We start from the raw sequence: 21,263 nt of genomic DNA, 5'->3' as shown, positions 1-21,263 counted from the left end.
GCCAAAATCTCCCAGTGTGACTCTGGCAAAATCACTTCCTCTCTCTATGCCTCAGTTTCCCAGCTGTAAGATGGGGTGATAACACTTCCTTTTGCCCACACTTTGTCTTATCGATTAGCGTGTAAGCTCTTTGGAGGCAGGGCCTGGGTCTTACTATGTGTTTGTACAACACCTAACAAAAAGGGGTCCCAATTTAGCTGGGGACTCCAGGCATTTCCGTAACACAATTACGAACGTAACATAAAGAGTACAAAGCGATGGTTACTTGAAGAAGTCGATTTTTCAAGCCATCACAGCTGAAGCGTGCTAATAAATACCAGGAAAAAACAAAATCGGTTGTTTCAGCGTTGCAGAGAAAATGAAAAGTGCCCAAACCAGCACCTGCTAGTTCTGTTGGACAGCCTGAGCGTCCCTCCCTGTATAGTAATGTGCAAACCTCTGCATTTCTTTTCAAACAAATTTACATTGGTGAAACTAATTTACAAAGCCTCATTCCCTTTAGGTAGGCGACACAAGCGAAGCCCGGCTGTGTGACGAGTTCTCCTCAGTTGCTACATAGCAATTGCAGTATCTTTTCCTAAAACTATGCTGGGAAATTTGACTTGCAGGCAAATTTTTGCATGCAAAAAAATCTGCCAAAAAGTTCTAAGGGGCCTGAAAACCAGGAGAACTTGATCTGTGAAGGTTCTACAGCGGCAATATAGTCAGAGCAAGAGTAGGGTTGGCAATTTTGGTTGGACATATTCCTGGAGGGTTCATCGCATGACATAATCGATAATTAAAGATTAGCCTTTAATTCCTGGAGACTCCAGGATGATCCTGGAGGGTTGGCAACCCTAAGCAAGAGGCTGAGTGCACCATGGAGGATGGGGGATCGCAAGAAGGAAGAGATCCATCTCATAGCAGTCAGGTTTGAAGTCTTATTTCCCCGTGGCAGCTCAGACTCTTGTGGTTGGGGGCTGAGCCCCATAACCTCTCAGATCCCTCCCCTTTGAATAAGCCCGAGTTAAGGATGGTCAGACTGACCACTCCCTCTCTCACCCCATAAACTGTTCTGCAAGAGGAGAGCACTGAGGAGAACGTTATTACCTCGAGCCAGGCAGAGCTCACCGTCGACAGGCCTTAAAATCACTATTGACAACTCAGTTGAAATCATGCAGGATTATTAGCCTCTGTGCATTCTGCCCTCCCCTCGTTATCCCCACTTGCTATAAAGAGGAGAACAGCGCACGCAATGGAGGGGCCATCCAGCTCGCTCCTGTCATTATTACATTTCAATAATGCTTACAGGCCCCGTCAAAAATCAAGGCCCTCTTGTGTTAGGCCCAATCACAGAGTAAAGGGTGAGCCCCGACCATTTGTAGCAGGGGCGCTCTCTGTTCAATACCCTGCATTTCAGTTACCAGGAGAAGCCAAAAAACAATCCCCTGAATAGTGCTCCGGACTGTTTGAATCAATAATCAACCTCCACTTCCGCCTCTTTTTTTCAAACTTCAGTTCGAATCACTGCATTTTGGGGAGAATGAGGAGGATTAAATTTGCTATAAATTCTCTCAGAGCCTCATGCTATTCAAATCCCTGAATTAAATCCACTCAAAGTCGAGGCCTTGCTCTGCTAGCCATCATAAAGAAAGCATTCAATCACTATAAAGTAAGTCAGATCTGCAGAAAATACATCCCAGATCCGTGGGCTTTATGACAGGCACACAACAGATGCATATGAAAAATGTTATACTTGCAGATAAAGCTAACACGGAGTAAGTGCTTAAGGTCCAAATAGCGCTCCGGCATCTCTCAACCGATGTGAGCAAGGTTAGTGTCTATTGTTAATTAGCTAAGACAAACCTAAAGCAGCATGCCTATGTCAGGGGGCACTCAGCAGAAGCCTTTGCACTAACTTCAAGGAGAGCAGGGTCGAAACCCATTTGTGTTGTGCTAAACATGTGCCTAAAACAGCGTAATAATCTTCCATTTTAATTCCTCTTAAAAACCTGGGTCTCCCTGCACCGGAGTGTAATTCCCAATCCCCTGTATGAAGCAGTGTCCTTTAGCCAGGTAACATTGTTCTGATCACCAGCAACGGCACTTCTAGGGTGACAGCAAGTGTGAAAAATTGGGACAGGGGGTGGGAGGTAATAGGAGCCTATATAAGAAAAAGACCCCAAAATCGGGACTGACCCTATAAAATTGGGACATCTGGTCACCCTACCTGTATCACACTGATGTGAATGACATTTCCACAGGCATCAGAGGTACAAGGAGGGCCTGAAATATCTTTCACTAACATAGGTCCTCATCCTGCAGTCTTTTTTCAGGATCCCCGCTATCTTCAGACACAACTTTGGATTGTTGGATTGTTTTCCTATATCTATGATAGACAGACATGTAGTGCTATTGTAGCCGTGTTGATCCCAGGATATTAGACAGACAAGGTGGGTGAGGTGATATCTTTTATTGGACCAACTTCTGTTGGTGAGTGGGACAAGCTTTCAAGCCACACACAGCTCTTGCCAGACCGGAAGAGCACTTGCGGAAGCTAGAAAGTTTGTCTCTCTCTCACCAACAGAAGTTAGTCCAGTGAAAGAAATGACCTCACCCGCCTTGTCAGACAGATAGATAGATATTGGAATTCACCCACATATTATGCATTAAAATCCGCTACGTGTTTATAATAGAAGTTGTGCCCTACGTCTAAAAATGCTTCATGGCTCTCTGGCTATTTTACCATTGCTTGTTATAACAGTGTGTGGGGCAAACATGTCCTTGAAGGTTTTGCAACCCAACCATTGCAGGGCAATGCGAGGGCAGCAGAGAGACCAAGGGAAACCCACTAGAAATAAAGGGCTGCAAAAAGCATAACACGTTAGGTGCATAATTGGGCGCTTTGCTCCAGCGGCCTCCCTGGAGTGCTCACCCCCTGTGAGATGAAGCAGGTGCACCATTCAGTGCAGGCCCAACGCCCTCCTTTGCGCCTGTTACATGCAAAAAAAAGCATGAACACAGACAGACTGGCTTTTATAACCCTTACCATGTTAACCACCTACGTCCCCTCCCCATGCTGCAAACACTGGGTGCCACTTACCTGTACTAGGGGGAGCATTCCCCTTGCCTGCCATGCTCCCAGGACAACTGGCCCTAGTGAGGTTCAGCAGGTGGATAAGTGTGGGCCTAAAAAGGGATTTAAAAAAACCCAACAGTGATGGGGAATTTTTAAACCACCTCCCCTCCCGCTCAGAAGCTCTCTCTTGCTTGTCCTGCACGGTGCTCCTGGGCCGGCTCTGGAGGCCAATCCCCCGGGGCCCCGGCCCAGCCGGGGTTATCTCCAGCGGCGCAGATCAGTGGAGCGGGCTGTGATTGCCCTGTCAGCCAGCTGCAAGGCGCTTCCCCCCGGAGCTTCTGCCACTTCCAAATGAAATTCCTTCTTGGGCAGGGCCCTGCCTGCTCCGCCGCAGCCATCAAAGCGCGAACAGCAGGTCGCCGCTGCCCCGGGCCATGGGTCTCCCGGCTCAAGACAGGAATGAGAGTGGGGGGCGAGGGGGGGCCACCAAAAAGAGCCTCCTGGAGGCCAGCGCCGCGTCCTGGCTCGCAGCCAGGCTCCCCGGGGAGCGCCCCTACCCGCCCCGCGCCTGCGGGAGCTAAGTGTCTCCCTGGTTGGGCTGCAGGGGACCGGGCCAGGCTGGCTAGCGGGGAAAGACGCTGCAGGACCGGGGGGCTGCTGCAGGGCAGAGTCCCCTCACCTGCCCGGTAACAAGGAGCGATGGCTGCACGCTCCGGTCCGGGCTGGGGGCAGGGGCAATCGGGCTGTCTGGGGGGGCGGTTTAAGCCACCCAGCCCCAAGCGATCGCTGCAGCGGCTCGGCCAGTGTCTCTGCGCGCTGGCAGCAGATGACTTGGTGCGGGGAGAGAAGGTGCAAAACATCTGGATGGGCTAGTCCCGGGCCTCCCTCTGCTAGCCCTGGCGGCTCTCAGATCCCGGGGTATTAGTCCGGGGCGGTGCTGAAGCACTCCCACGCAAACAGAATAACCCCCTCCCCGCATGCAGAATCCCCCCCCCCCCCCGGGGCTGGCCCGAGTGGCGAGCAGGCTTGCAAGGGTTAAGGGGGCCGCTGGCCTTTGTTTCCCAAGCAGCACGAAGGGCCGGGCCGCTAACGAGGTAAATGCAATTCGCAGGATTTCACGGTAAATTCCCCAGCCCCCAGAGCTGGCTGCACAAACAAGCCGCGTTATCCGGTCCTGACAAGCCGCCAGCCAGGCTTGGGGGAGCGGGAGCAGCTGAGCAGCGAGTGGGACCCGCGCCTGGGGGAATTAGTTCAAGTCCTAGGAGCTGCTGGCTGGGAAGCAGGCACCGCCGGGGGTGCAGGGCCCGATCGCTCCGGATCGGCCCCTGCGAGACCCAGACGCTGAAAGCAAAGGGGGGCCGCGGGGAAAATCACCTCTTCGCGGGGCGTTTTGCAGCGCGATCGCCCTGGCCTGCTCGCGGCTCTGATCTGGCCTCTCCACCTGCCCTCCCCGGGGAGCTGAGGGGTTGGCAGCCTGGGTTGGTTGCTTTCCACTCAGCTGCCCGCTTCGGCAGGCTGGAGAACAAAAGCGCCCCGTGCATGCCCCCTGTCCCTTTCCCCGAGGATACCTCCCCCGCTCCGCCTGCGGCAAACTGACCCGAGCTTGCAAAGAAACCCCCGCCGGAGCCGGGTGACGGCGCGGGCCGGGAAGGGGGAATCCCCTGGAGTCAAAGCGACAGCCCCCCCCCCGCACTCCTGCGAACCCGAGAGTTTGAAATGCATCCCCCTCCCCTTCCCCGCTGGGCAGGACCAGCCGCAGGTGGGCGTTAGCATAACCCATAGGGAACTGCTTCAGATGTTTTTTTTGTGGGGGGGTCGTAATTGGGAGATTTGGTCTTCAAAGGCTCATGCAAACCTTCCAAGAAAGTCTCCAGAATCGCCTCCCCTCCCTCTTTTCCTTCCCCACCCCCCTCCAGAACAAAATGCGAATCGCTTTGAACTGGGGGGGGGGGGGAGGAGAGGCATCAAACTCCCCGCCGGTTTAGCATAACCCCTCAGGTAACTCCGCCCCGCTTTTCACATGCAGTTTTGCAAACGCTTCCCGCAGGTTAGCAAGTCCAGTGTCACTCCCCGGGGCTGGCCCCGCCTGACAAGCCCCAGTTCCCGGGGGTTCCCCGCCCCCCGGTGCCCTGCGCTGCCAAGAACCAGAAGGAGAACATTTAAAATTAACAAAGATCCTGCTCCGAGCCCCGCCCCAGCCTGCCCCCCTAAGGCGCCAGACACAGGAGATGCCTTTTACCTTTAAAATAATGACTCGCTTTATTTTTTTCTTTTAATATGTCGTTATAAATATATTTTGTCAAAATATAGGATCATTATTGTCAAACCATTTGCACGTAAAGTCATAAATAAGGTCAAGGTGAACGTTTAGTTTAGATCAGGGTCCAGCTGGAAGAAGCAGTCCTGGGGTGCGGGGGGGGGTCAGGGTTTTTAACGGCACCCGCACCCCTCCACCACCATCTCCTGGTAGTTTTTCAGGACCACTTTGTCATACTCGTCCAGGTAGAGCATGGAGATGGCGCTCAGCTCCGTGGGCACGCAGCAGGCCTTGGGGATGCTGGCGTTGACGGAGTTCACCAGGGTTTGCACGATGGCGTGGTTGGTGGAGTTGAGGTGGTCGGCCAAAGGGAAGGGGCAGTCCCCGTGGCAGTAAAAGGCCTGGTAGCCCGGGGGGGCCACGATCCAGTCGTTCCAGCCCACGTCGCTGAAATCCACATAGAGCGCGTGGCGTCGACAGTTTTTTTTGTTCTTGCGGGGCCGCTGGTGCTTGGCGCTGCGGCGGGCCCGGCGGGTCAGTGCGTGGCCCCTGCCGTCGTGGCTGAAAGTGACCAGCAGCGGCCTCAACTGGGCCCAGTCCCCGTCTCCTTGAGGTAAAGATCGGCTAATCCTGACGTGGTTCCCGGGGCCCGCGGGGGCCGGGGGCAGCGGGGTCACCTCCACCGCCAGCCCGTGGTTGGGCTGCCTGTCCTGGGTCCAGCGGAGGACGGCGGGGCTCACGTCGAAGCTCTCCCACCGGGACACGTTGTGATGCACCAGCCGCGTGTCCAGCAGCCGCGTGATCACCTGCCCGCGGGCCGGCGGGGGCTTCATCACTTCGTAGATGTTGATCCGGTGCGAGCCCCGTTCCCACGCGGGGCTCCGCGCTTCCAGCTGCTCCCGGTACAGCCGCAGCTCGGCCGAGGTGATCACCTCGTTCTCCGGCACGCTGCTGAGGTTGAAGAGGAAGCGAACGCGGGGGGTGTCGCTGGGCCCGGGGAGGTTCTCCAGATGTTCTGCAAAAAACAAGCGTGTGAACGTTTGGGGGCCCCGAGACACGGCGCCAGGTGAGTCGGGACACACCGCTTCACCTGTCCCTAGCCCCGCACAGAGAGAGACCAGCCCTCCTGGGCAATTTCCCCGGATGTCTCCAAAATGCAAAGCAGCGACCTTCCCCCCGGCTCGCCAACGCATCATCTCCATGTCTACCCAGCTCCTGCCCCGGAATCCCGCTTCACCACCACGGGCCTTATTCCTACGGATCTACAGACGGGGGAGTTTTAAAACAAAGTTTCTTTAAAACACTCCCCCCCCCCTCAAGGATCTTGCTCACAAACTGCCCAGCGATTGGGAAACAGAGAGCCCTGCCTTGTTGATCCCACTACTGGGGGGCGGGGGGGAGGGTTAAATTCCGACACAGCAATGATGCTGGTGGATTAATAGCTCCGCTTGACTTTGGAAAAGAAACATCCGCTACGAAACATTTGGATCAGATTACAAGGCCCCATTGAACGAACCTCACAAACACGCTGTTGTCGGGATTCAATTCGAGGAGGTTTTTTTTTTTTTTTTCTTTCTTTAAAAAAATAAGAGCCCAAGCGGGCAGCGATCGCGTTGAGATTTCAAAACAAACACACACGGGACGCGCTTGGGAGGGCTCTCGGTTACTCCGGAGTGAGTTCCGTGGGGGGACACGGGTACAAACCCGGAGTGGCTGGAGCCCTGGTGAGAGAACCCTTCACAAACACGGGTCCAGTTCCGTCTCAGCGCAGGATGCTGGAAAATACAGCCGCGGGACTAGCCCAGGCCAGCGGGCTGGGGGAATCCGCCTGCCGCCGAGGGCTGGGCACCCCCTGCTCTGCCTGGGAGTCTCCAAATCCCGATCGCTTCCCGACGCCCCCCCGCCCCCGAACTGCGGCACTGACCTTCATGGTGGAAACTCCTCACGGTGTTGGCCCGGCTAGTGGATCTCTCGGGATACCGCAGGCTGATGTCCTGCAGGCTTTCCTCCTCTTCCCCGGACTGCAGCCGATAGAGATCCAGCATGTACGCGGGGATGACGGCTGCTTTGCTGGGCTGGGGCCGCCTGCGGAGCCCGAACATCTGCAGCAAACTCGCCTCGAAACCCCGCAAGAGTTCATGGCTTTGCCCGGAGCGGCGTCCAGATCCTGCGTGAGCCTGGAGTTCTCCAACTTTCTTCCTCCCCGTCTCGGGTATCAAACTGGCATGGTTAGTACCTCCTAGCAGAACTTGGCATAACAGAATGACCATCAGCATTCGGTTACCAGGAATCATGGTGTCTCTGGGGTTTCAAAAAAACGCAACAACAAACAAGGAGGGTCAAGATTAAAAACAGCCACCCACCCCCCCTCCCCCCAAAACCCGAGCCAGCAGCGGCGGCTGCAGCAAACGCGACTCGGAGGCAAAGGGATCGCCTGGAGTTGACTCGCTGGAACTTGTTTGCAGTCCAAGAGCCCCCACAATCAGATAGCCGCTATCCGGCTCATCTGGCCGGTCCCTGCTATCTTAGCGAGGATCTCCGCCTAACTTCTTTCAAGAATAAACAGTGAACATTGGGCTTCGGTGGAATTTCTCCTCTCTCCCTTCCGCCTTCTCCCCAGCCCAACGGATCGCTGAAGTGCAGCTGATCAGGGGCCGGTGGAGGGGGGGGGGGTCTCCAGGAGCATGGATCCCAGTGCAAGGGGGGGGGGGGGGGGTTGCACCGAATCAACTTGGCCCCTTGTCTTATTTTGCCGGCGCTGTGTGGCTCCAGCTTTGCCGCGGCCTTCAAGGGGTTTGGAGAAAGGAGACAACACGCCGGAGAGAGAGGAGGGGGGCAAGTCACTTGGCTCTAGGGTCACTGCAAAGATAAGGCAGAGAGAGCTTGAAAAGTGCCCGGTCTGTTAGCAGCAGCGCCTGGGAGGGGGGTGGCACGTTGCGGTCCCCGGGAGCCAGGGGAGAGCCGAACGGGACTGACACCCCTTCCAAGCCCAGGGAGCAGGAGGAGAAGGAGAAGGGGCTACTCACTGACAGAAAACAAGGCATGGGAAAACAGTCCATGATTCTTGCCAGCCAATCTGGAACAAACGGGTGGAAAAGCGCAGGGGCTCGGAGGCGCTTGGCTGCCGGGGCCGGGACTGCGGAGCGGCTCCTAAAATGAATATTTGAATCCAATGAGCCTCCAAAGCGGACTGGCTCTGTTTTTCTTCCAGCCCATGAGAGTCACGTGGGCCCAAGTCACTCCTTGCACCGCTTGTCCGTCACAGCCAGGCACCGCCCACTGGGGCTCCAAAAGGGATGTCCCGCCCCTCCGCCCCTGTCAATCTCCTGGCTGGAGAAACCTCCTCTTGCCAAGGGGCAGTGGCAGGCCTGGTCCTGGCCCGACTGACATCCCCTGGGTGGGGGTTGAGGGTGACTTCAGGGGCAGCGGGAGCGGGTTTTGAACGGGAGACCCGCCTTTGCCTTGCACTTGCCCCGACCCTTTGTGCCTAGCACTGCAGAGCCCGAGCAACTGCCCTCCCAGCCCCACCGCACCAGAGCCCCCCTGCCCGCAGGCCAGCCCAGCCCAGCCGCGCCTCCCCTGCATGCCTGCTCTCACGCCCCGCATCCTGGAACGACGCCTGTGAGTGACTGAGACCCAGGCGCGACCGCCCTTGCCCAGCAGGTCTCCCTTCCCCTCTAGATCAAGTAAACCCCCCACCCCCGCCCTCCATTGAGCGCACGTTTCCCCAAGCGTTACACCTCTGGGGCAAAATAACCCTTGCAAAAGGTCCAGACACATGGAGGACAACCCTTGTTTTCCCGAGCCTGCAAGAACCATCCCAGCACAGAGTTAGATGGGCGGGGTCACTCGAATCCTGATCAGAGGGGTAGCCGTGTTAGTCTGAATCTGTAAAAAGCAACAGAGGGTCCTGTGGCACCTTTAAGACTAACAGAAGTATTGGGAGCATAAGCTTTGGTGGGTAAGAACCTCACTTCTTCTTGCCGCTGAAGTGAGGTTCTTACCCACGAAAGCTTATGCTCCCAATACTTCTGTTGGCCTTAAAGGTGCCACAGGACCCTCTGTTGCTTTTTTCAAATCCTGATGTTAACAAACCAGCGGAAGGATTTGCGAATAGGGCAGTGGCCTGTTTTGCTGGGATTAGAGCTCCCGCCTGAGTTTAAAAACACAACACAAGCCCACGAATAAAACCCAAGGCATGGTCAATTGCATCAGCGCCATAAAACCTCGGAGAAAACGCACGGCGCGTTGCCTAACGCCGAGCTCCCCATCTGAGCGATGGGGCCCTGGGAAAATCGTCTTCGCTTCTAGGAGCAAGTCACCTATGAACTAGCCGTTGGAATCTGATCCTCCCCCACCCCCTGTCTTTGCACTTGGGTGTTAAGTTAATTATTACCGCTACATGCGGGCTTCGGTGAGTTACTTCCAAGAACTGGACATCTCAACAGCTCGAGTAATTTACAGGCGTGTAGGGACGCTGCGAAGCATGAGTCTGTCATCGGAAAGGGCCTATTCAAAAACATTACACAGTGTCGAGTCAAAAACAGGGCAACACCTTTCCCAGCGCGCTCAGACCCAACGCCTGTGAAGCAGGGCCAAACTCAGCCATTAGTTCACCAAGGAGAGCCCCAGAGCCGAGCTAATCGACGCCAAGGCAGAGCGACATCCCCACCCATCTGAGCCCGGGACCAAGCCCGCCCTAGCGGCCTGATTCTGTCCTTCTCTCTCGCTGACTTCACCTTGTATATTTCACTTGTCCCCTTGGATCACTCTTGTGAACTCGTTAAAGGAGCAATAAAAACCAACAACAAAACTCCGTTTGGACAGGAAACAGCGCCGGTTCATTCAGCATCTCCTGCTCAGCGCTGCACTGAAAAGATAAAGGGCTATTTACACGAGCGAGCTCCCGGGGGACTGCAGGTGCCGGAGTGAGTTTTAAACACGAAACACTGCTGTTTGCAAAGGCAGGAGGGGCGGGGGGGGTTATTCCGTAGTCACTCTGCGATTGAAGGAAAGCAGGTCAACCCGACGCTTCCCCAAAGTCTGGAAGGCAGGATTCTCAGCGACAGGCGATTTAAAACAAAGAGCTTAGAGGAAACTCTAAGAAGTGCGAATAATGAGATTTCAGATGGTCCCGCTCTGGGACGGCTGGGTCTGGCCCTTCCCTTTGAGCCTAGGATTGGATTTGTAGAACTTGTTACCTGCGGAGGAGGAAAAAAATGCCCCCTGATCTGTCTGAAGCGGCGGAACCAGGCGGCACTCCAACTCCTCAGTCCCCTTTCACAATCCAACCACGCTCCCCTGTGAGTGTCAGGACGGGGCAGAGGTTGTGGAAGCGATCAAACCAAAGCGGCCTGGGACTGGGATGGCACCACCCGAAATCAAGCCGTACACAGAGAGATTTTCCACTCCCCTTTCTCGCTGCACGTGCTTTTCACTCCCTCTACCCGTCCGTCTCCTCCCCCCACAAGGAGAATCGCATCTGAAATCCTCTTGGGTTTCCCTCGGCGAACCGCTGTCCCCTGCACTCGCCTGGTGAGAACCAAAGAACGTCCCTGGGGGGTTGAAAACCCCAAGGAATATGCGGCGTGGGGGGCGCACAAAGATGATATCGGACACCCCCCAAGATCATTCAGGACACTGCCTTTGAAAGGGGACCTGGGGAGTCGCCTCTCCCTGCCCTAGAGGAGGCAGAGTTTGGGACTGAAAAGCAGTCGCACTGGGATGGTTGAAGATCTGGTCTCTCTCCCCCCTCCCCACCAGATGGGGAAAAAGACCTAGTTACCCCCAGCCCAGAGTCAGGTATGGGGGGGAGCATGGCCCTTGGGGTGACAGGGCAGGCGGTGCTGCCCCAATTTGTCACCACAGGTCCATGCACTAGCATGATCCTTGGCACGCTCTGATGGAGGGTGCGGGAACCAGGGGGGCGCACACAGCAATCTGGGGAGGTACTAAATCAGAGGTGGGCAAACTCCAGCCCGGGGGCTGCATCTGGCCCTTCAGCCATTTTAATCCATCCCTCGAGGTCCAGCCGGGGAGCAGGGTCCGGGGCTTTTCCTGCACCAGCCAGGGAACGGGGTCAGGGGCTTGCTCCACTCCATGCTCCGCACAGCTCCCGGAAGCAGCGGCACATCCCTCCTCCACCTATGCGTAGGGGCAGCCAGGAGGCTCCGCACACTGCCCTCACAGCTCCCATTGGCCAGCAACCATGGCCAATGGGAGCTGCAGGGGCAGCACCTGCAGATGGGGCAGAGCCGCCTGGCCGCGCCTCCGCATAGGAGCCGGAGGGAGGACATGCTGCTGCTTCCAGGAGCTGGTTGAGGTAAGCACTATCCAGTGCCTGCACCCCTGACCCCCTCCCGCACCCCAACCCCCTGCCCTAGCCCTGATCCCCCTCCTGCCCTCCAAATCCCTCGGTCCCAGCCCAGAGCACCCTCCAGCATCCCCAATCTCTCATCCCCATCCCCACCCCAGAACCTGCACCCCCAGCCGAAGCCCTCACCCCCTCCCGCACCCCAACCGCCAATTTCAAGAGCATTCATGGTCCACCCTACAATTTCCATACCCAGATGTGGCCCTCGGGCCAAAACGTTTGCCCACCCCTGTACTAAATGCTAATCCCAGCACTGAGGGGACACCACAGCCAGCAGCCAGCAGCACCCTCGGTCCTTGCTAAAGCCACTTTGCCCGGGTATTCACCAGAGCCAACTTCAGAAGTCAGTGTCCTCTCTCCCCCTCTTCTCTTCCTTTCCCCCGACCTCTCCCATGTCCCTTCCTCCCACTTTGCCTTCCCTGACTAACCCACACCATGGGCCAGGCTAACCCACACCAGCCAGTTCACTACGCATGCAAGTCCTGGGAGCTCCCATCAGCCACCTGTGAGGATGTCACTCACTCCCCCCACGGCCAGGCTGGACTAGCAGACCACATGCAAGGGCAATCCAAAGGATGCTCAGACTACCTGCCACTGATTGGTGTACGTTTCAGACACAGGTATATAGAGACTACCCTGATCACAGTAACCACTCCAGCTGATTGCTTGAATGAGGGATGGCCCCACCCCTCAGAGTTCAACCCCAGATCTAAACTTTCCTGAAGAGTGGGTGGCTGGGATCTGGGGCAGACATGCCAAATCCGCAGACGTTGGGCTTGTTTTCAGCTGACTTGGCTTGTGAGTTGCTTGTTGGCTAGTTTTTGGCTTGTAGCTTGTTTGGCTGGTAGCTTGTTGCTTGTTGTAGCTTGCTACTTCTTTTTTTTTTTTTTTTATCAGCTCCCAGCAAGCAGGGGAGAGAGTCAGGGGTGCCCAGCGAATCGAAGTCCATAGTCAATCACTGGGGATCTCAGGATTGTCAGGCAGTGCATTTTTCCAGGGTCAGGGTGTGTATTTGTGGGAATTCGGGGCCCACCCCAGTCCTAGACTGCACGCAGGGGGGATCTAGTCACACAGTGTTGGGGATCTTAGGGATTTGGTTGTTTTGAAATGGGATTAGCTTGATTTTTGGTTTATTGGGAAAGCCGGGGTGCTGATTTACCGTGTGAAAGCTGGGAACCGTGATCTGGGGTGGGGCGGGGTTGGCTCACCACAGACATAGGCCAGCTGCACCATTCAGATGCAGACTTCCCCAGACTTCAAGGCAGTTCACATCGGAGATTTGGGGTCAGACCCAGCTGTCCTTGGAGGTAGTGAACCCCCCGGGAAGAGCAGGCGATGGACAATGCAGCTTTCAAAGGCAGGTCTATACTGATGGGGGTGTGTAAACTACATACACGCACACCCAGATCGCGGGGGTATGAACAGCAGTGTAGACAGTGAGGCGCAGCTTAGGCGAGCAGAGTGCCCCACACACCTGAATCCTAAGGTATGTACCCTACCCAGCTCTCTACTTACTCAAGAAGTGCCTCCCATGTCCTGATGCTGGCACCTTTCATTGCTGGGGGAGGGATAGCTCAGTGGTTTGAGCATTGGCCTGCTAAACTCAGGGTTGTGAGTTCAATCCTTGAGGGGGCCACTTAGGGATCTGGGGCAAAAATCTGTCTGGAGATTGGTCCTGCTTTGAGCAAGGGGGTTGGACTAGATGACCTCCTGAGGTCCCTTCCAACCCTGATATTCTATGTGTAGTGCCTGCATTCCATAGGCAGCCATAAGTGTAGACCAGGCACAAGTCTCCCTTACTGAAGGGACTTCTACATACTGAGAGAAAAAGTATCCTGGACAGCCACATCAGAAACAAAGGAAACACCACCAATGTCGCTGTTCTTTCAGACATTGTCCCATTATCATAATTCAGCAATATCACCAAGCCCTGGCTTTGTGTTGAGGAACATGCGCTGATAGAGTGACCAGACAGCAAGTGTGAAAAATTAGGATGGGGGTGGGGAGTAATAGGTGCCTATATAAAACAAAGCCCCAAATATTGGAACTGTCCCTATAAAATCAGGACATCTGGTCACCCTATGCACTATCCCGTTCTATCCAAAGGTCTAAAGCCAAAAGAAACAGAGATATAGCCAGAGAAGTGGCCATGGATGATTTCATCTCCAGGTTCTTTCATCTTGTTACTTTCAGTTAGTCCCAAAACTGACTCTAGGGTTGTCGTACTGCTCTCTTGCATTGCACATGTTGCTTGGCACAGTTTCATTCAGCCTTTTCACCCCTCGATACCTAGCACTGAAGGCAGTGGGAAATTTGCTGCATAGAGGTGCAGGACTACGGTTTTAGCCATCTAGGAGGACTTTGGCCTTCAATGCTACAGGACCACCTACATTTAATACGATAACACAACCTGGAACAAACTGAGAAATGGCAACTGTAAATCAACACATCCAAGAAACCCTCATGTCATTGTGCCCCAAGTATTTATAGCGTCTGAGCTGAGGATGTGATGTTACATACCATAGCTGCAGTAATACTACAGAACTAGGGTAACATTGCTTTTTTATTTTATTTTTTATTATTATTTATTCCATTTTCTTTAGCTCATTCATAGCCCATGCATTACAAATGTCTACTGACATCACCATGACAAAGTACGTGTGTGGACAAAGGGCAATGCTTACATTGAAACCCCCCTGCTTTATTCCGATACCAGTTTATATTGAAAAGAAACATCTTTTTAGCAAAGTATTTGATCTCAGAGCCCATCAAAGCTGGTAAAATATCACCCTAACCATTTCAAATGTGTCATACTGTACATTACTCATAGCAGGGGGAAACCATTTGAAAAGTAGCTACTGTGCACCTCATTAAAGTTAAATAATATTTTCATTGAAAATGTTCCAGTCTATAAACAAAGGCTATTCGAGTGCCTATATAATTCTGCTTTTAAAACAATCCTCTGGATTTGTAAAAGAGACTGACTCTCAACTTCTGTGGTACAAGCAAACAAATCTACAATGAATGAATTTTATCCCGCTTGTCCAAATAACCAGCTCAGATTTTATATAACTAACACACAACATCCATGTTTAGTGAAAACGTTTGTCAGCGTAAGCAATTTAATCCCTTTACATAGCGCCTTGTATCTTTCACTAGTGAACTGGCCTTTTAAAGTGAAATACAAAGCATTTCACTTATGCCACTCAGATAAACCATGCATCTGTAAGGGGACAGTCGGGGACAGAAATCCAGTAGAGGATGGTGTGGTTTAGGTTCTTGTCTCTGAAACTTGAGGAAGTCAGGGGGTGTTTCAGTGGCTTATTGGTTATTAAAAAGAGTTAGTCATGGAGGAAAAGTGTGCTGTTTAACTTAGCATTTATTCCCTAAGATGTAAATACGTAAGTCCCAAACCACAACAGAAATAACCATTGATAGAAATAGTGTACCATTTACTTAGGGAACTGAAATATATTCCTACAGAGATTGTATTACACCCCTGGAGGCAAATTCGTCAGCGCCCACTGAAGGCAATGGAGTTACCCAAGAGATGAATCTGGCCCATGCTTCCTAAGGAGCCAAGTGTGATATACAGTCAAACCGAAACAGTGAATGTCAAAATGCAGCTAAAAATAAAAGTTAGGAAGGTCAGGAAAGCAAACATTGCTTAATTCAGAGTCACAGCTACCTTGTGTACTTTAATGATCCACCAAATCTAAAATAGGAGCGGCTTCATCTAGGTCACACAAACTTCAGAGGGGTTCAAGTCTCGCATATTTGAATGAGGTTCCTGTCTGGAATTTCAGCCTTAATTGTGCTGGAGATTCTGCAGACAGTATTTTCCTCTCTGACCTCAATGAACTGCCTTCTGAGGGCACCTGCCCATGGACGCACCGTACAGCAAGACTGATGGCCTTGTTTGGAGCGGAGCACGTACAGACTGAGATCTCTAGGGTTGCACTCTGCAAACAATGCCAAAGGGAAAAGAGATGAATTCCCACAAATACACACCCTGACCCTGGAAAAATGCACTGCCTGACAATACTGAGATCCCCAGTGATTGACTATGGACTTCGATTCAGTGCGATGCTGCCTGCTACCAATGATTTCATTGCTGCCTACAGAGGCCACCTGTTGAGGACCTTGGTCTACTTTCTTTTTTCAATCTATAGAAGAATCCAAAAGAAAAAAATGATCCTTTGCCCTTGTGATCATGGATTTGCACAGGACTCCCTTCTGATACAATCCCAGCCCTTTATACTTGTGTGGTTTGACACCTGATTTGACATCGGTTGGAGCTCTGGATGCTCAGACCGGCTGAAAATCAAGCCAGCTCTGCTATAAGGCAACGCTTTCCCCTAATGGCAGCGTTTCAGAAGATGCCTCTGGACTCAGGCAGAAAGACCTTCCCAAACCAGTTCTGGCCTCCCTAGTTATTTTTAGAGCAGCTGCACCTTTTGGGCTCTGAAGTTTGCAAACAATCTACCTTGTGCAAAACTTGTCCCACCAGATTTGTGCCTGAGCAGAAACAAGCTTAAAAATAAAATAAAAACAAGTCACATGTCACAGATGTTTTAATGGCCTGTGTTAGGCACTGACTTTTGTTTTTGCCGGTGGGTGCTCCTCTTCGCCCCCTCCCCTTGTGCAAGCGGCGGGTGGGGCCTCGGGGCAGAGCCTCCAGGAGAAGAAGCCAAGCGGGGGCGTGGCCTCAGGATGGAGGGGCAGGCGGGGCTTCAGGGGGTTGGGGGAAGGCCAAGCAGGGGCAGGGCCTTGGTGTCAGAGTTCAGGCAAAGCAGAGGGCATGGCCACGGTCTGGGAACTGGGGCCCACAAAAGATTCATCTGGCCCTGCAGATGCTGAGCTCCCCCTATTTTTTTTTCAGTGGGTGCTTGAGCCCCAGAGCACCCCTGGAGTCGGTGTCTATGGTTAGAGGAACAGATGCCCATCGCGTACCAAGTTGGAATCTTTATCTTTTTCTTTGTAGCTGGATCAGCTTGTCAATTAAAACAAAAGGAACTGAAAGAACAACTCCCACGAGCTGCATACTTTCCTTCCAAAGTAGCTCATAATTACAGACTATACTACAATAAGCAAGCGCACGTGTACACGCTTGAATGGCAAGTGGGGCTATATTGAACAACTCACTGATTTATTCAATATTCTTCTGAACTTTCTACAGCTGGCGTAGCTCACAAGTACGGGGTGTGACAAATGGGAAAAGACACTTGGGCTTTTCCTGATATCCACCAGGGACCTGATTCTGAGCCTACTTTGGTTTTATTGTAAAATAACTCTTTTGGCTTCAATGGAGTAACGTCTGATTTACGCCAGTGCGACTGAGAGCAGAATCAGGCCCAAGATTGCTCTATTATTGCAAGCCATGTTTTTACAAATACGATTTATATATAAAGCCATCATGCTGGTACTGCAAACAGTGGAACTAGACACAAAAATAGAACTGTTGGTAGTCAGACACATTGTCATTGAAACAGCAAGCTTGTTCGTTTTCTTGGATTTCGTTCAATTTTTTTTTTTTTTGAAAATACCTGTTCAGAAGTTGGAATGTAAAATGTCTGCCCCTAAAGATGTTTCCCTAAATTGGCTGAATACATTTAGCAGCTTTTCGTGCCGTAGGAGCTACATTTCACTAAAAATAGCTATGTAGATAGCACTTTGAAGCTACGGTTGTTCCCCCTCCCCCTGCTTCCCAGGTTTCAGAGCCCAGAGCTCCAGCACCAAGCCACATCGTCTACAGTTTTAGCGTGGTCGTGCAAGTTGAATTGGCCTGGGAGGCTCTCTCCTGTGTGCTGTGTAGACGTACCCGTGGTGCTACTGTCATACAAGTAATAACATGAAGCTAAAGTCATTTCTCAAGCTCTGATATTAAAATTCCCCCGAACTCTGTTACAAACATCTTTTAAAATCATCCATCCTAACATCATCTACACCTTGCTTGGTTTCCTTAAACAGTATTACAGGGAGACCACGCATGGCTCTGATGCAGTTTCTTAAGTGAAATTTCACTTTTAAACACACATCCACACTCTATTAATCCCCACTCGATCAAACCACAACTCTGACAGCTAATAAGTAACTCCAGAAGACAAAGACCCCGGCCCTCATGTTCTGAAATCGTAGCCGGCACTAATAAAGAATGTGATTCTTCTAACATATACCACAAGACTGTATGGCTAGCTAAGATAAGCAAATTCATGTTGGATCCATTGAGTCATGGGTCCTTTTTAAGAATACCACAAGCTTTCGGCAGCATCTTTGAAATCCCTCTTTACTATGCCTTTCGCACTGATATGTGGCTTTGTCTGAATTCCGCAATGACACAGATATTTATATGCTTTACTTTTCCTTACTGTCTAGGCACGGATGCCAAATTTATAGTACCACGGAGCACCACTAGGGTGCTGACATCTGTCTTTGTCCTTTAATTCTGTCTTGAGATCACCAAAAGCGTTAATGATTTCAAACATTAGAGCAAAACTGAAATAAGCACAACTGGGTGGCTCCTGGAAAAAAATAGTTCTAGGAACAGCTGTTTGACTTTTTAAAACAAGTTTACTCGGACTGTGTCCACACCCCTTTGGTTTGCTTTCCATTAATCGTCTAGTGAACAAGTTTACTAGCAGAAATCTTTGCAGCTCTTGGGGAATAGTTGCAAAAATGGAATTTTGAATTCATTAACGTGAATATTCACACTGATTACCACGTTCCAATCAGGGAACAGAAACAGCCCACGTGGCCTCCTTGCCCAGTCCAAACTCATCAGCCTGCTTTGTTCAAATCAGATATTTGCAATGAACTGCTTGGTTAAGAACAACCCACAGACTGAGAATGATTCACAAAAATTATTCACTGAATAATTCTGAATGATGAAAAACCCCAGTCTTCCCACAAACAATTCACAAGAAGAAAAAGAGATGACATGAATCAAATACATTGTTACAAATTATTCACCTGCCTCTGTAGACAAGTGAGATACATGAAGCGGCTAGTGCCCCAATTCAAAGCACAGTAAGAGTAGACACAGTGATATGCATATGCATAGGGGGTTGGACTAGATGACCTCCCGAGGTCCCTTCCAACCCTGATCTTCTAGGATTCTATGATTCATCCAGGCAAGCAGTCCTCTGTGCCTGCACAAAGCCCCCTGGAAATCCGCTTTGCTGGGCAAACGTACAGCCATAAATTGTATAAATAAATGGCAGTGCTCACCTATTGGGGTAAAGGCAAACTGACTGGTATGGGATATGAGTTTACCAGCGTGCCCGGGGAAGGAAAAGAACCCCTAGGATGTATTATTTGTTTGTTTTCTGATCTTCTGTAAATTAAAATGTTGAGTTCATAGGTAAAAGGGCCAATCTGTGTTAAGGACAAAGGGCCAGATGTAAAGCTATCTAGGCACTGATAGTTTGCAGAAAGGCCCCTAGTAAAAACTCCACTGGGGGCCAGTGATGGGGCTTACCCCCCATCACCTGCAAGGCAAAGGAAAGAACCCCAGTGAATCACGCTCCACATCTGGGGAGTGATTAACGAATTGCCTCCTGGCCTGAGGGGGCAGGGTTGGGCCTTATAACTAGACCGAGGGAGCTCAGACACAGGTCTCTCCGGTGGTGAGGAGCCCTGGGAGAGGGTTTTGCAGAGAGGTAACAACTGAGGCAGAACATTACAGGAGCAGGTTAGGCTCCTACAGGGGAAGCCCCCGAGGTACAGCCAACAAGGGAACTATGGGGCTGAAGGGCTCTTAGTTTGGACATTTGTTTGGACTTGGTTGTGCTACCCTGGAAAGGTTTAGATTTTTATGTGACTTCTCCAGAGGGCCAAGCCACAAAACACCCAGATGGGGAGCTGGGAGAAGACACAGGCTGACAAAAGTCATTGCAAGGCTGAGGGGGAGCTCAGTAGTGGGTCCCTGTAGACTGCTGTGCCCAGAAATGTGGAGGCTGAGGAGAAATGAGTCCAGTGGAGGGCAACAAAAATGATTAGGGGGCTGGAGCACATGACTTATGAGGAGAGGCTGAGGGAACTGAGATTGTTTAGTCTGCAGAAGAGAAGAATGGGGGGATTTGATAACTGCTTTCAACTACCTGAAAGAGGGTTCCAAAGAGGATGGAGCTAGGCTGTTCTCAGTGGTACCAGATGACAGAACAAGGAGCAATGGTCTCAAGTTGCAGTGGGGGAGGTTTAGGTTGGATATTTGGAAAAAAAATTTCATTAGGAGGGTGGTGAAGGCTTTATCAAGCCTGACCTTAAAAACCTCTAAGGAAGGAGATTCCACCACCTCCCTAGGTAACCCATTCCAGTGCTTCACCACCCTCCTAGTGAAAAAGTTTTTCCTAAGATCCAACCTAAACCTCCCCCACTGCAACTTGAGACCATTACTCCTTGTTCTGTCATCAGGTACCACTGAGAATAGTCTAGATCCATCCTCTTTGGAACCCCCTTTCAGGTAGTTGAAAGCAGCTATCAAATCCCCCCTCATTCTTCTCTTCTGCAGACTAAACAATCCCAGTTCCCTCAGCCTCTCCTCATAAGTCATGTGCTCCAGCCCCCTGATCATTTTTGTTGCCCTCCACTGGACTCTTTCAGGAGACCTAGGTTCATCTTATCCTGTCTTTGCCAAGGGCTCCCTGTGCGATCTTGGGTGAGTCACTAGAGACCTGATTCAGCAACATGTTAAGCACCTGCTTAACAAGCGTTGAAAAATAATCCTAGAAAACTATGGAAGAATGTTGGAGGAGGATCAGGATTAAGGGTTGAGCAAGCTGTTTGGAGGTGGGGGGAGAGCTCTTCACTTTTGATCATATAGGAAGATTTTGACAATCTTTAAAAACTTTCTTTTGAAAACTCACTCAAAATGAACATGCTCACTCTGTCCATGTGATGTCCTGAACTGTAAATGTAATGTTTTCAAAACTGTACTTTTGCCCTCTACAACTCGCCAGAGAGCACTGTGATACATACACGTGCTATCTGATCCCCTACTTACATCACGTAATGCCAAGAGTAACCACAAGGTTTACCACTGCCTCTTCTATCTCCTTAATGCATGGGGAACACTACCCAATATTTCTGGTTCATTGCCATAGAAACAAGAGCATTGAATTTATGGTTCAATAAATAAATAGAGATATACCTATCTCCTAGAACTGGAAGGGACCTTGAAAGGTCATCAAGTCCAGCCCCCTGCCTTCACTAGCAGGACCAAGTACTGATTTTGCCCCAGATCCCTAAGTGGCCCCCTCAAGGATTGAACTCAGAACCCTAGGTTTATTAGGCCAATGCTCAAACCACTGAGCTATCCTTCCCCCCTTAATACATGAATAATACATGAAGCAATGTGACATGCTGGTTTGAATTGAAGGGCAAAGGGAAATATTGTGTCTGGGATATCTTGTAAATGATGGAAACAAAATCTCCTGCACGAGAAAGACGAGAGAGTGCACGTGTTTGGAAACAAGGATCTTGTGCATAGCCAGAGGTGGATTTCCAAAAGTTTCCAGAAATAGTAATCAGAGTTTTTGATTACTGGCTGACAGCCATAAGGCTCATGAATCTAAGGG

The 21,263-nt window shown here is 51.4% G+C and overlaps 1 protein-coding gene across 4 annotated transcripts; it reads right to left on the bottom strand.

Annotated features, from left to right (window-relative positions):
• Positions 1 to 5,298: 5,298 nt before the first annotated feature.
• BMP4 (bone morphogenetic protein 4) lies at positions 5,299 to 10,693 on the bottom strand. 4 transcript variants are annotated; one of them, XM_065593901.1, is made up of 4 exons: positions 10,517 to 10,693; positions 8,342 to 8,465; positions 7,240 to 7,616; positions 5,299 to 6,330 (listed from the first exon to the last, which is right to left on the bottom strand). In XM_065593901.1, exons 3-4 carry the CDS (start codon positions 7,607 to 7,609, stop codon positions 5,489 to 5,491), a joined length of 1,212 nt encoding a protein of 403 aa, XP_065449973.1. In that variant the 5' UTR covers positions 7,610 to 7,616; positions 8,342 to 8,465; positions 10,517 to 10,693; the 3' UTR covers positions 5,299 to 5,488. The 4 variants fall into 4 exon arrangements, with proteins under 4 accessions (XP_065449973.1, XP_042697294.1, XP_005295534.1 ...); XM_042841360.2 differs by having other exon boundaries at positions 7,240 to 7,563; positions 10,517 to 10,680; XM_005295477.4 differs by lacking the exon at positions 10,517 to 10,693 and having other exon boundaries at positions 8,342 to 8,573.
• Positions 10,694 to 21,263: the final 10,570 nt, after the last annotated feature.

Source organism: Chrysemys picta, chromosome 4 (genome assembly GCF_011386835.1).
Source record: "Chrysemys picta bellii isolate R12L10 chromosome 4, ASM1138683v2, whole genome shotgun sequence".
Classification (NCBI taxonomy): domain Eukaryota; kingdom Metazoa; phylum Chordata; order Testudines; family Emydidae; genus Chrysemys; species Chrysemys picta.
The sequence above is the reverse complement of the archived record's forward strand: the minus strand, read 5'-3'. Positions and strand labels throughout refer to the sequence as shown.

What these genes read in the sequence shown, in the direction of transcription:
- BMP4 (XM_065593901.1), bottom strand. Translation starts at nt 7,609, where the DNA reads ATGATTCCTGGTAACCGAATGCTGATGGTCATTCTGTTATGCCAAGTT. An exon ending in GAGGAGTTTCCACCATGAAG is followed by an intron (nt 6,331 to 7,239) that starts GTCAGTGCCGCA and finishes TGTTTTTTGCAG; the next exon opens with AACATCTGGAGAACCTCCCC.